The 16,318-nt window shown below is 26.3% G+C and overlaps 1 protein-coding gene across 1 annotated transcript in view; it reads left to right on the forward strand.

Moving 5' to 3' along the window:
• Nucleotides 1–16,318, forward strand: part of LOC111613068 (adapter molecule Crk-like) — a gene marked incomplete at its 5' end in the record, with an annotated part of 51,110 nt that overhangs the window by 26,875 nt on the left and 7,917 nt on the right. The window contains 3 exons of the mRNA XM_023354370.1: nt 4,890–4,967; nt 8,833–8,840; nt 15,048–15,123. Of these exons, the coding sequence (XP_023210138.1) occupies nt 4,890–4,967; nt 8,833–8,840; nt 15,048–15,123 (162 nt within the window). The remainder of the gene's footprint in view (nt 1–4,889; nt 4,968–8,832; nt 8,841–15,047; nt 15,124–16,318) is intronic.

Raw genomic sequence — 16,318 nt, forward strand, 5'->3', positions numbered from 1 at the left:
TATTTTTCTCTCTGAAAATATATACAAGATCTTGACAATTACATTTCAGGAATGAGAATTTAAAGGAAACAATATAAAGGGATAAAAATTTTTTTATCATTGTTCAAGTTAATCTTGTCAAGAAACATGCACATTTTCCTACATATAATTTCCCCATCTCACATAATTGTTAGAAGTATAAAAACTAATTTGCTATCATCAGTTCCTTACTAAATATAATGTTCAAATTGCATTTTTTGTTTTGATTGATGATTTGACTTTAGAAAAAATATAATAGTAGTAGGGGAGAGAATAGCAGATTATTTATGTTAGGCATTATTATGCAGGCAAGAACTATCTTATTTTCTTCTGAAATTCAAGTCTTATTTCGTGAATTCTTTTAAACTAAACAATTCAGAATTTCTTATTCATTGTCTCACATTTGTGGAACAAAGTTCTTGTGATTAATTCTGATATTATCAAAGAACATTATGCACTATCAGTACAAATATCTTGATGGTTTAAACATTATATTTGTATTGTAAGCACTTATAAGTTGAATGGCAAATAATACATGAATCAACTGGTAGATGAAAGAAAACAGATCAATCAACCACCACAAACATTGAATTTTGTTTTTATATTCTTTTACATTCTTGTAATAGATTTGACCCCAAAAATTAATTACTAAATATTGTATATTTTAAATATATTCTAATTATAGAAACAAAGTTTATTATTTATCTCCTTCTCAGCACTATTAATTATAATAATAAGAAACAAAGTTTTATTTTTAATAACTGCAAAACTGTTAAATATGCAAATTTATGTAGATTAATTTTGTGTGTGAGAATTATTAAATCAATGATTACCATCAAACCCTTATTATAGTCATAAAGAAAGAATCCAGAATAAAACTTGGTGCCACAACTAAATGAGTATACAAACATTTAAAATGTTCTAATTCTTATTTGTTTTCCATGTTTGAGTGCTGATTATGACTTGTAGTGAGTTGTAAAGGTTTCATTAATGATTTGGTTTCCTCAATTAGTAGTAATTTATATTACTCATTTAATAAAGAAAGCTCATTTATGTACATTTTATAATTTTTTTAGGAAATATATTTACATTGAGAAGTAAATGATATCAAAAACAAAGTTCTATTAATTATACCATTGCAAAATAAAAGTATTAGAATTTCTAAAAAGTTCTTATTATGTTGCATTCATGTTTTAATAGCATCTAGTATTTGTTTCATTTATATTCTTTGCATTAATTATTTATTTTAATTACATTTTATTTTACTGATGTTTATCTTAAAAACTAAAATAGAATAAATATTATTAAATGTTATCTTTTATGATTTATGAAATGTTATGATTTTATTTTTTATGTATTGTAAGCGGTTTTCTCTGTATTAATAATACATGAAAGAGAAAATCAAGTAGAAAATTTCAAATATTTCATTCACCATAAAGTTAAATTTATTAAAAATTCTTTAAGAAAGCAAAATGTGAATAAAATAGCTATATTAATTTTTATTGATAAGTTGATTTTGGTGACACTTGTCTTTGTCATTACATCAATTAAGAGTAATTGTAATGCTTAATGTATTCTTTTGTATACTCTGTGTTTGATATACAGTATATATATAGTTTTTGATGAATTTGTGTAATGGTTTTAGTAAAAATATCTGTACAAATAAATTATTGTTTATTTTAATTAGGTATGTAGTTATTTATTAAAAAAATAAATAAATTTTTTCTAATTTATCAACTGTAATTGAATTCAGCTATTAATGCTTGCCTGAAAATATATTAATCTTTGTGTTTTCATGTGTATGTCAAGAACTTGGATTTAATTTTACAATTTTAAGTTTTGTTTTAGAATCTATATAAAATAATACATTTATTTTTTTCAACATGTGGTTATTTTTGTGACCTGAATTTTATAGTATGAATATCAGGAAAATACTAAGTATTTTGTTTTGTTTGGCTTATTTTTATAATTGGCGGTCGCCATGTATCTTTTGTGTAAAGAATTATGTAAATATAACTACTCATATAAACAAAGATCATTATATCATGATCTTTAATGCTAACAATGAAGGAAGTACTGTATAATTTTAAATACAGGAAAATGATGTGATTTGAATTTACAGTAGTTAAAAGTTTGAACAATAAATGATCATATTATCTTTGCAATAAATTCAATTAACAATAATTTATTATTTAAGTATATATTTCTATTGTTATATTTGTGATGTATTGTAATTTATTTTCCAACTCAAGATTTACATAAACCTAATAAAACTCTTGAAAATTTTATTTATCAAAAAATACTTTAAAATTAAATTCATTCTCTGAAAAATCTTCCCCAAATTTTTATTTATTTAGTTACTATAAACTGATTCTCTAGTGGTTCAAATGTAATAATAATAAAAAACAAACAAGATGTTTTCCTGTCTTGGGTTTTTTTTTTTATTAAATTTGATTCTAAAAAGTGTGACAGTTGTGAAAATGAGTCATTAAATTCTTTAAGTGAGTCATTATATTTTTAAATTTCTTATAAATCTAGGTCCTAATCAGTCAATTTATAATAACGTACAACTACACACTGGAGTTTACTAAATATTACGTACCTCCGAAACCTTTAAATTTATTCACATCGGTTAAAGGTTTTGGAGGTACGTAATATTCAGTCAATTTATCATAGTGATTCAACTTTGACAAAGTTTAAAGTTTTAATATCCTTTTTAATTACAGCCTCTTCATTTTTTTAGTAGGTCTATCAATTTCTATATCATTTTCTTGTTCTTACAAGCAGTATTGTTATTAATCAATCTTTTGCCAATAAAAATCTTTAATAAGTCATATAGGTCATTTACTGGATCCATAATTTTCTTACATGATTGCAATAATTACATGTTTATATTTTTTTCCTTGATATAATCATGTTTCTTGTCACAACAACTCTCCATATCTTCACATCTTTTCTAGTACTGTTTTTTTTTTATAAATGTACCAGATATTTTTATTTACATTATCATTTTTAAGTATGTTAGAAATACTTACATTTTGCAATTATAAAAGATTAGTTGATAACTTCCTTATGCAGAGCACTTTGATTCATTACATTAGTTTCATCTGCTTCAATTGAAACAATTCGTTACATTTACAAGATGTCAGATTACACTTTGTAATAGGTTTTAAGTTAGTAGTCATCTTGTAAATTTTGAAAAATCTTTCTAATTTTTCAAATCCTAATTTATTTTAGTCTATAAATAAATATGTTTATATATATATATAATTTTGAAACAAATTTTTTGAACTTGAATAACTTTGTAAATAAATTATCCAATCTTGATTTGAAAAATAATAATTTTCTGTTTGTTTCTTAATATTTGAAAAAAAAATAAGACAAATTATGAGCTTTATCTTTATGCAAAATGGTGTATGTCTATAACAAATATTTCATATACCATTGTCCCTGCTTAATTTGAAATGCTCAGGACCTTGAAAATGGGACTTTGTATTATCTGATTTCAAAATTTAGGGGTAATGTTTTTTAAACAAATATCTGTATGGATTTTTACACTGTTCTACAGACCATCGTTGCTATATATCGTGCCAAAAATTTTGGTAAAAAGCATTTTTAAATTTTTGATTTTCAGTTCCTAATTGGGCTAGAATCGATCTGTTTTTATTTTTTATCACAAACATATCATAGTATACTATTGTTATACTTTTAATATAACACAGGTTAAAAGAAATTATTTTAAAAATTCAAAAAACACATAAATTTTATTAAGAGTGTTAAACACAAGATCATGTTAATAATCAATCACATGGCTTCTTTTCCATCATTATTTATACGGTATTTCAATATTATATTTTACAAGTAAATTGCACAAACAATATAAAATATATGTATGTAACTTACACATATCATTAACCACGATATGGCACTTGTACACTATAAGTTTGCATATCACAAACCCGAAGAATGAGATGGTTACACGGACATTATAAAATTCCTGTACATCTAGTTAAAATGGTAAAGCGGTATATAAAAAATACACAAGATTATGGGTATTAACAAAATGAAGTCTTACTGTTAATTATATTCCTTTCTCCTATCAGAGACGATGAATGTATGTTGCTAAGTTCAATTCAGATACAGTACTTTTGTTGGTACATTTACGTTGGTACAAACTTTCATAAAATTTTTGCACAAAATTCTCTAGTATAATCTGTTCCACCTTTTGGTTGAACTTAAACTTAGCACTATCAGGTAGTGTTTCTGACTGCCTGATAGTGCTAAATCCAAGTTCAACCAAAAAGTGGAACAGACTATACTAAAGAATTTTGTGCAAAAATTTTATGAAAGTTTGTACCAACGTAAATGTACCAACAAAAGTACTGTATCTGAATTGAACTTAGCAACATACATTCATCGTCTCTGATAGGAGAAAGGAATATAATTAACAGTAAGACTTCATTTTGTTAATACCCATAATCTTGTGTATTTTTTATATACCGCTTTACCATTTTAACTAGATGTACAGGAATTTTATAATGTCCGTGTAACCATCTCATTCTTCGGGTTTGTGATATGCAAACTTATAGTGTACAAGTGCCATATCGTGGTTAATGGTAAATTCAGTTGTCACGTCACTTTGAATTAATGGAGAAAAGTGAGTTCAAACTAAATGAACAAAAACATTAGGAATTGCCGATAAGGCATCTGGGAATTGCAAGTGCTTCGAACTAAATGGAGTTTAAATTAAGTTAAATTAAGCAAGTTCAAATTAACAATTATTCAGATCAAATGATAGCCATAATTATTAATTCTATTTTTCTAATAATTTTCATCATTATAATAATTAAATATGTTACAATTTTTATTAGAGAAAACTTCCAGCTCTAGCAAGAGTTAAACAAGCTCGAGTGCCAAATGCTTATGACAAAACAGCTCTGAAATTGGAGGTTAGTATAAATTTTCAGTACTAATTTGGTTTATTCTTTAAAACTCAGAATTACTGTAATTTAATATAAGAATTTAGTGATATAATTTATTAATTAAGTATTATTGATTTTGATACTGTGATTTAGGAATTATATTTTGTTAACATGAAAGAAGAATTGCTCTTATTAATATTATTTAATTTGAATGTTACAAATATTAAAATGAAATTTTTAAATGAATGATAAAACTTCATTAACTTTCTTTTTTGTAAGCTGATTGAAATCAAGAGTGTTTAATGTCACACAATATATTTTACCACACAGATAGATTTACATATGAAAATTCAAATTTGCTATAGCTGTTACTGACTGTAGTATTTGTCAAAAGACATTATATAATATACAATTACATACTTAGCTGAAGTGTATATGAAGTTTATTGTCGTTAGTAAACTTGGAAAGTTGAGGAGCAAATTTTCTTTAAAAATAGGGTTAAAAAAGTGATGAGTTTTCATAAAGAAAATGCCAAAAAAACTACTCCTAAAAACATATGAAAGTAAAACTATTGTTTTATTGTACATAAAAGTATACTTAGAGAACACAAAACTGGAGAAAAATGGTAGAAAAATTGAAACTAGTCAGTCACTTTCAGAATCTGGTCCATCAGTTTCATAGTTTACAAACAGCAAAACATTGTATTTGTAAACACATAGTAGTTCTACATTCTCTGTGATCAATTGCAGATGGTGCAAAGAAAGTGAATCATTGAATTTGAACAATTTCTCAACACCATCAAATGTGAGAGGAGTATATTTGGTTTTCACTAAAACTCCAGGCTTTATGACTGAAGAGATTTAGGAATTATATTTTGAATACAGTAGAACCTCGAAAACTCGGCTCTCGATAACCCGGCACTCCGGATAACTCGGCCACACCCTGGCAGGGCAAAAGATCCTTAGTTAATTAATTTTCATTATAGACAGCTTTATAAAAGTATAAAAGCTCTCATAAAGTATTTTTATGAGGTCTGTCTTATCAGGTAAATTACTGTACACAGTGTATTCATTAATTTTCGTTTTCATGTAGTAAAGGCTCTATGCTTTCATAAAGTACGTACTTTTCCTTTGTTTAAGGGTATTTGAGCAGTTTATTCTCTGTTGTATTCTCTAGCAAACAATACATACAAGTACAGTACACTCTTTTCTGAGGAAACACGCATACTTATCCTTTTTTAACCCCATTCCCGATAACCCGGCATTTTCACAAACTCGGCCACCCTTCGGTCCACATTAGGCCGAGTTTTCGAGGTTCTACTGTATCTGGATTTTTGCTCAGGGGATGCTCAATTTTCTCTAAAGCAAATCCATCCAATTGGTTTTTGCATGTTTAAAAATATCTCACTAGTTTTCAGTACACTGTTTGCTTTCCTCATGCTTAGAAACTGAACTGCACAGGAACTTGTATAAATGAAAAATGTAGAGTTTCTTTAACATGTCTTCTTGTTTCAACAGACTCTTGAGTTTCATTGTGGCCACTGAAGACTTTTCTTCCAGTTTATCAATAAGTGCTGCCATGGATGAGAAATTTTTGGCATAAAAACAAATCCCATTTGAATCCAAATGTTCTATCTGGTTATTACAGGGTGTTCTAGGAGTGGTAAGGTAATTATATCTCTATATAGATGTACAGTCACAGGACATTTAATCAAAGCCTGTTTTATTTCCAAAACAAAATCATTAGCCCAAGAAAATTCTGTCCAAATTGCTTCACACACCCTTTTAAGGCATTGGGCAGGACAAGCAACATATCTTAGATTTGGATTCATCAATTTTATATTTGAACATGCACTTGGCACATATGGTGTCTAGTTTGTTACAAGTAGACTAATCTTTTCATGCAGAATGGCAAATTCCATAATTTGGCACATGCATCATTGAAGGTCTGCATAACAGTTGTGGAATTTGTCTTTTCTAGTTTGTGAACTCTTAACAGCATGAATTGTATTGGCTCTCCTATTAATGGACTGATGAAAATGTTCAGCTGATATTTTTGTAGCATATTGGTTGTTTCATCCAAAATAAAAAAAAATCTATGTTGTTTCCTACTATTTCCTGAAAGTTGCTTCATATGCAAGCTACACATAACTTGTTCTTTGGTCAGGGATTGAATGCTTGTATACTTTCTAGAAAAATTTTTGAATGCTGGATGATTTACCTTCTTTAAGAGCAATCCCTGACATTGTTAAAGCTGTCGAATTAATTTAAATTGTTAAAATTGCATAATTTAATAATGCCAAAATAAAACTCTCTTCACTTTTCATTCTTTCTTTCCCTGTTGGCAATATGTTTTGCATATATAATATACTGCTTGATCCCTAAAGAGAGATGATTTTCATCCAAATTTATGTAATGTTGCACAGTTTGCAGTTCACTAGTCATAATTTGTTTGTCTTTAAAATTATTTACTAGCTCCTTCAGTTTTGACTTTGGTATCTTTGACATTTTTTAAACTGACAACATGTCATGTCACCACCACATCTCTTCCTCCGCTTTGTGAATGGTGAAATTGTCCTTATTATTTTACATCATAGGAAGGAATTTAAATATCAAAAGAAATTATTTATTAAAAATTTAATTTCAGATTTATAAATAGAAATAGAAAATTGCACAAATACCTAATTTAGTGCAAAATAGGGAAACTAATATCCCTCCAAATGAAATAAAGATCCATTTTGTGATACTTTGAAACAGTCCTTTGCTCAAATAATGAAGAGGCAATTACCTCATTTACCTAACTTTCATTTTTCTTTTTTGACTCACAATGAAGTAATTTTTAAGACAGTAAACTGTTAGTACATCCACTTTAATACTGTAACTTTTTTACATTAAGTTGTGGGCTAGATGTTTGTGTCTCCAATTTGAACGAAACTTGGTGAGCATGTAGCCCTAAACACAAACAGCTCCTTGTCCAAATAATAGGATGCACTACTCAGGTGTTTCTGAAAAATGGTCATCTGAAAATTGAGTGTTTAGCTTATAAGTCTTTGGAACTTCCATTTTATCCTTGTAATTGTGATAGCTGAGTGCATAAGACACTAGGCAGGCAGAAGATACAAACCTACATCAACTTATGTGATGTAGGTTTGCATCTTCACACTTTGTTTTTTTTTTTTTTTGGATGTGTAACAAAATTATTTTATTATTTTACTGTATCATTAACATTATTATTACCATTGTTATTCGTTACGTTTAAATTTCATAATACAAGAGATTGAAAAATGTCACCATTTCCTGTTTAGTGAAACAAGGTCTCTGACATGAAATAAAATATTTGTTTTTTTATATTTATTTTCAAATATTTTTGCTCCTGATTACATACTATATCAACATAAAGCGAATAAGATTCAGATGTTACTGCGGATGGACGAATAAGACAAGTCTGATATGAAGATAGTGTAACATAGTTGCAGCATTTTTTTTTTTTTTAATTGTTAATGTTATGGACAATTTCCTCATGCACTCATTTGTTACACTTCAAATATAACAATATAACCCTGTCTGAAAATTAATATGAAGAAGTAAAAATTTTATTTAATGACATAAAAGAGTTAAATCTACAGACTTGTTATTTCATATTTAGCAAAATAGGTTTTTTAAAATCTCTTTTATAAGCTTTAAGTATGAGGAATAACAATAGTAATAATAATGCTAATGATACAGTAAAAGAATAAAATAATTTTGTTACGCATTTAAAAACGCAAAAAAAAACTAAAAGCAAGAAGGCTCAAACCTACATCATGCAGCTGTTTTGTCAATTGTCTTATGTCCTCTACTATTGTAATTACAAGAAGTGAACCTTATAAAGGTTTATAAGCTAAATACTCAATTTTCAGAGGTCTGTTTTTTGAAAATGCTTGAGATGTGGATCATATTATTTTGGTAAGGATCTTTGTGTTTAGGGCAATGTGCTAGCCAAGTTTTGTTCAAATCGGAGATACAAACGTCTGACTCTCCTTGTTAGAGAACATTGGTTTACAGCTTTTGCTATTTTTCATTTTTACCTTTAAAATTACATTAAATTTGAAATTTCAGTTTTTGTAAATTTTATTTAATTAAGTTATTTCATCTCTCTAACATATATTATGAGGAAAGGATAATGCACAATTGTTATAAGTAAAGTATCCATGATTACCACAAATATATTCTACTGTATAATGTACAACTTGAATATTTTTAAAATAAAATTCAATTAGCTATTGACATAATCTAAAAATTTTTAATTTTATTTTTATTTTAAATAATTTATTTGAAAATTAAATATAGTTATATAAAATTAAATACAGTATTGTTATCATTAAATTTGACTTTATTTGGTACATTTGATATATCACAGTTTACTAGAAATATATTGATAACATTGAGAGTTAAGTGTATTTATGTGTGATAACAGAAAATATTTATCTGATTTAAATGTTTATATCATGATTGGTTGCATCTAGATTTGTGTCTTCAGGTCAGTAGAATTTAAAATTCCGTAACATGGAATTTACGAAAAAAATGTTAAACTAATTATTTAATAATAATAATAGTTTAATAGTTAATATTTAATAATTATTAAATAGTCATCTCATTTAAAAGANGCGGCATCTTTCTTTGAAGAGGGTATAGACAAGTTGGTTTCCCGATATGACAAATGTCTGAACAATGGTGGTAACTATGTAGAAAAATAATTTCCGACATGCTCTTTCATGTAAAAATAAATTTTGTTTTGAAAAAAGATTTTTATGTGTCCTGAAAGTAAGTACCATTTTTTCCAAAATGGTACTTTCAGGACACATCTTGTAGTTAATTGGGGCCTCCTGTCCCTAAGGTTTCCATATCTGATCTTGTCTTTCATCTATCCAATTCCTAAGAATAGACTTCCCAACAAGTTAAAGTACTTTATCTTAGGAAAGTATTTTTCAGTTATAAATATCATAAAACAAGTTTGTCAATGAATGATTGTAAATTCTTGTTATAGCAATTTAAGTTTGTAAATGAAATGGCAAAACAGAAAAATGTTTACTTTATAATGTCTTCTTTTAAATGATGTAAACTTTTTTTTTTATATATTAATTAATATTGACAATAGAGAAAAAAACATTTTGTAAAATAAAAAAAGAATTACTTTCATGAAAAAGTGTAACCTTTTTCTTATATTTTTAATTAAATTATTTTTCTCTCTGAAAATATATACAAGATCTTGACAATTACATTTCAGGAATGAGAATTTAAAGGAAACAATATAAAGGGATAAAAATTTTTTTATCATTGTTCAAGTTAATCTTGTCAAGAAACATGCACATTTTCCTACATATAATTTCCCCATCTCACATAATTGTTAGAAGTATAAAAACTAATTTGCTATCATCAGTTCCTTACTAAATATAATGTTCAAATTGCATTTTTTGTTTTGATTGATGATTTGACTTTAGAAAAAATATAATAGTAGTAGGGGAGAGAATAGCAGATTATTTATGTTAGGCATTATTATGCAGGCAAGAACTATCTTATTTTCTTCTGAAATTCAAGTCTTATTTCGTGAATTCTTTTAAACTAAACAATTCAGAATTTCTTATTCATTGTCTCACATTTGTGGAACAAAGTTCTTGTGATTAATTCTGATATTATCAAAGAACATTATGCACTATCAGTACAAATATCTTGATGGTTTAAACATTATATTTGTATTGTAAGCACTTATAAGTTGAATGGCAAATAATACATGAATCAACTGGTAGATGAAAGAAAACAGATCAATCAACCACCACAAACATTGAATTTTGTTTTTATATTCTTTTACATTCTTGTAATAGATTTGACCCCAAAAATTAATTACTAAATATTGTATATTTTAAATATATTCTAATTATAGAAACAAAGTTTATTATTTATCTCCTTCTCAGCACTATTAATTATAATAATAAGAAACAAAGTTTTATTTTTAATAACTGCAAAACTGTTAAATATGCAAATTTATGTAGATTAATTTTGTGTGTGAGAATTATTAAATCAATGATTACCATCAAACCCTTATTATAGTCATAAAGAAAGAATCCAGAATAAAACTTGGTGCCACAACTAAATGAGTATACAAACATTTAAAATGTTCTAATTCTTATTTGTTTTCCATGTTTGAGTGCTGATTATGACTTGTAGTGAGTTGTAAAGGTTTCATTAATGATTTGGTTTCCTCAATTAGTAGTAATTTATATTACTCATTTAATAAAGAAAGCTCATTTATGTACATTTTATAATTTTTTTAGGAAATATATTTACATTGAGAAGTAAATGATATCAAAAACAAAGTTCTATTAATTATACCATTGCAAAATAAAAGTATTAGAATTTCTAAAAAGTTCTTATTATGTTGCATTCATGTTTTAATAGCATCTAGTATTTGTTTCATTTATATTCTTTGCATTAATTATTTATTTTAATTACATTTTATTTTACTGATGTTTATCTTAAAAACTAAAATAGAATAAATATTATTAAATGTTATCTTTTATGATTTATGAAATGTTATGATTTTATTTTTTATGTATTGTAAGCGGTTTTCTCTGTATTAATAATACATGAAAGAGAAAATCAAGTAGAAAATTTCAAATATTTCATTCACCATAAAGTTAAATTTATTAAAAATTCTTTAAGAAAGCAAAATGTGAATAAAATAGCTATATTAATTTTTATTGATAAGTTGATTTTGGTGACACTTGTCTTTGTCATTACATCAATTAAGAGTAATTGTAATGCTTAATGTATTCTTTTGTATACTCTGTGTTTGATATACAGTATATATATAGTTTTTGATGAATTTGTGTAATGGTTTTAGTAAAAATATCTGTACAAATAAATTATTGTTTATTTTAATTAGGTATGTAGTTATTTATTAAAAAAATAAATAAATTTTTTCTAATTTATCAACTGTAATTGAATTCAGCTATTAATGCTTGCCTGAAAATATATTAATCTTTGTGTTTTCATGTGTATGTCAAGAACTTGGATTTAATTTTACAATTTTAAGTTTTGTTTTAGAATCTATATAAAATAATACATTTATTTTTTTCAACATGTGGTTATTTTTGTGACCTGAATTTTATAGTATGAATATCAGGAAAATACTAAGTATTTTGTTTTGTTTGGCTTATTTTTATAATTGGCGGTCGCCATGTATCTTTTGTGTAAAGAATTATGTAAATATAACTACTCATATAAACAAAGATCATTATATCATGATCTTTAATGCTAACAATGAAGGAAGTACTGTATAATTTTAAATACAGGAAAATGATGTGATTTGAATTTACAGTAGTTAAAAGTTTGAACAATAAATGATCATATTATCTTTGCAATAAATTCAATTAACAATAATTTATTATTTAAGTATATATTTCTATTGTTATATTTGTGATGTATTGTAATTTATTTTCCAACTCAAGATTTACATAAACCTAATAAAACTCTTGAAAATTTTATTTATCAAAAAATACTTTAAAATTAAATTCATTCTCTGAAAAATCTTCCCCAAATTTTTATTTATTTAGTTACTATAAACTGATTCTCTAGTGGTTCAAATGTAATAATAATAAAAAACAAACAAGATGTTTTCCTGTCTTGGGTTTTTTTTTTTATTAAATTTGATTCTAAAAAGTGTGACAGTTGTGAAAATGAGTCATTAAATTCTTTAAGTGAGTCATTATATTTTTAAATTTCTTATAAATCTAGGTCCTAATCAGTCAATTTATAATAACGTACAACTACACACTGGAGTTTACTAAATATTACGTACCTCCGAAACCTTTAAATTTATTCACATCGGTTAAAGGTTTTGGAGGTACGTAATATTCAGTCAATTTATCATAGTGATTCAACTTTGACAAAGTTTAAAGTTTTAATATCCTTTTTAATTACAGCCTCTTCATTTTTTTAGTAGGTCTATCAATTTCTATATCATTTTCTTGTTCTTACAAGCAGTATTGTTATTAATCAATCTTTTGCCAATAAAAATCTTTAATAAGTCATATAGGTCATTTACTGGATCCATAATTTTCTTACATGATTGCAATAATTACATGTTTATATTTTTTTCCTTGATATAATCATGTTTCTTGTCACAACAACTCTCCATATCTTCACATCTTTTCTAGTACTGTTTTTTTTTTATAAATGTACCAGATATTTTTATTTACATTATCATTTTTAAGTATGTTAGAAATACTTACATTTTGCAATTATAAAAGATTAGTTGATAACTTCCTTATGCAGAGCACTTTGATTCATTACATTAGTTTCATCTGCTTCAATTGAAACAATTCGTTACATTTACAAGATGTCAGATTACACTTTGTAATAGGTTTTAAGTTAGTAGTCATCTTGTAAATTTTGAAAAATCTTTCTAATTTTTCAAATCCTAATTTATTTTAGTCTATAAATAAATATGTTTATATATATATATAATTTTGAAACAAATTTTTTGAACTTGAATAACTTTGTAAATAAATTATCCAATCTTGATTTGAAAAATAATAATTTTCTGTTTGTTTCTTAATATTTGAAAAAAAAATAAGACAAATTATGAGCTTTATCTTTATGCAAAATGGTGTATGTCTATAACAAATATTTCATATACCATTGTCCCTGCTTAATTTGAAATGCTCAGGACCTTGAAAATGGGACTTTGTATTATCTGATTTCAAAATTTAGGGGTAATGTTTTTTAAACAAATATCTGTATGGATTTTTACACTGTTCTACAGACCATCGTTGCTATATATCGTGCCAAAAATTTTGGTAAAAAGCATTTTTAAATTTTTGATTTTCAGTTCCTAATTGGGCTAGAATCGATCTGTTTTTATTTTTTATCACAAACATATCATAGTATACAATTGTTATACTTTTAATATAACACAGGTTAAAAGAAATTATTTTAAAAATTCAAAAAACACATAAATTTTATTAAGAGTGTTAAACACAAGATCATGTTAATAATCAATCACATGGCTTCTTTTCCATCATTATTTATACGGTATTTCAATATTATATTTTACAAGTAAATTGCACAAACAATATAAAATATATGTATGTAACTTACACATATCATTAACCACGATATGGCACTTGTACACTATAAGTTTGCATATCACAAACCCGAAGAATGAGATGGTTACACGGACATTATAAAATTCCTGTACATCTAGTTAAAATGGTAAAGCGGTATATAAAAAATACACAAGATTATGGGTATTAACAAAATGAAGTCTTACTGTTAATTATATTCCTTTCTCCTATCAGAGACGATGAATGTATGTTGCTAAGTTCAATTCAGATACAGTACTTTTGTTGGTACATTTACGTTGGTACAAACTTTCATAAAATTTTTGCACAAAATTCTTTAGTATAATCTGTTCCACCTTTTGGTTGAACTTAAACTTAGCACTATCAGGTAGTGTTTCTGACTGCCTGATAGTGCTAAATCCAAGTTCAACCAAAAAGTGGAACAGACTATACTAAAGAATTTTGTGCAAAAATTTTATGAAAGTTTGTACCAACGTAAATGTACCAACAAAAGTACTGTATCTGAATTGAACTTAGCAACATACATTCATCGTCTCTGATAGGAGAAAGGAATATAATTAACAGTAAGACTTCATTTTGTTAATACCCATAATCTTGTGTATTTTTTATATACCGCTTTACCATTTTAACTAGATGTACAGGAATTTTATAATGTCCGTGTAACCATCTCATTCTTCGGGTTTGTGATATGCAAACTTATAGTGTACAAGTGCCATATCGTGGTTAATGGTAAATTCAGTTGTCACGTCACTTTGAATTAATGGAGAAAAGTGAGTTCAAACTAAATGAACAAAAACATTAGGAATTGCCGATAAGGCATCTGGGAATTGCAAGTGCTTCGAACTAAATGGAGTTTAAATTAAGTTAAATTAAGCAAGTTCAAATTAACAATTATTCAGATCAAATGATAGCCATAATTATTAATTCTATTTTTCTAATAATTTTCATCATTATAATAATTAAATATGTTACAATTTTTATTAGAGAAAACTTCCAGCTCTAGCAAGAGTTAAACAAGCTCGAGTGCCAAATGCTTATGACAAAACAGCTCTGAAATTGGAGGTTAGTATAAATTTTCAGTACTAATTTGGTTTATTCTTTAAAACTCAGAATTACTGTAATTTAATATAAGAATTTAGTGATATAATTTATTAATTAAGTATTATTGATTTTGATACTGTGATTTAGGAATTATATTTTGTTAACATGAAAGAAGAATTGCTCTTATTAATATTATTTAATTTGAATGTTACAAATATTAAAATGAAATTTTTAAATGAATGATAAAACTTCATTAACTTTCTTTTTTGTAAGCTGATTGAAATCAAGAGTGTTTAATGTCACACAATATATTTTACCACACAGATAGATTTACATATGAAAATTCAAATTTGCTATAGCTGTTACTGACTGTAGTATTTGTCAAAAGACATTATATAATATACAATTACATACTTAGCTGAAGTGTATATGAAGTTTATTGTCGTTAGTAAACTTGGAAAGTTGAGGAGCAAATTTTCTTTAAAAATAGGGTTAAAAAAGTGATGAGTTTTCATAAAGAAAATGCCAAAAAAACTACTCCTAAAAACATATGAAAGTAAAACTATTGTTTTATTGTACATAAAAGTATACTTAGAGAACACAAAACTGGAGAAAAATGGTAGAAAAATTGAAACTAGTCAGTCACTTTCAGAATCTGGTCCATCAGTTTCATAGTTTACAAACAGCAAAACATTGTATTTGTAAACACATAGTAGTTCTACATTCTCTGTGATCAATTGCAGATGGTGCAAAGAAAGTGAATCATTGAATTTGAACAATTTCTCAACACCATCAAATGTGAGAGGAGTATATTTGGTTTTCACTAAAACTCCAGGCTTTATGACTGAAGAGATTTAGGAATTATATTTTGAATACAGTAGAACCTCGAAAACTCGGCTCTCGATAACCCGGCACTCCGGATAACTCGGCCACACCCTGGCAGGGCAAAAGATCCTTAGTTAATTAATTTTCATTATAGACAGCTTTATAAAAGTATAAAAGCTCTCATAAAGTATTTTTATGAGGTCTGTCTTATCAGGTAAATTACTGTACACAGTGTATTCATTAATTTTCGTTTTCATGTAGTAAAGGCTCTATGCTTTCATAAAGTATGTACTTTTCCTTTGTTTAAGGGTATTTGAGCAGTTTATTCTCTGTTGTATTCTCTAGCAAACAATACATACAAGTACAGTACACTCTTTTCTGAGGAAACACT

The sequence above is a fragment of the Centruroides sculpturatus genome, unplaced genomic scaffold, assembly GCF_000671375.1.
Source record: "Centruroides sculpturatus isolate CEXI.00-Female unplaced genomic scaffold, Cexi_2.0 scaffold1626, whole genome shotgun sequence".
NCBI lineage: Eukaryota > Metazoa > Arthropoda > Arachnida > Scorpiones > Buthidae > Centruroides > Centruroides sculpturatus.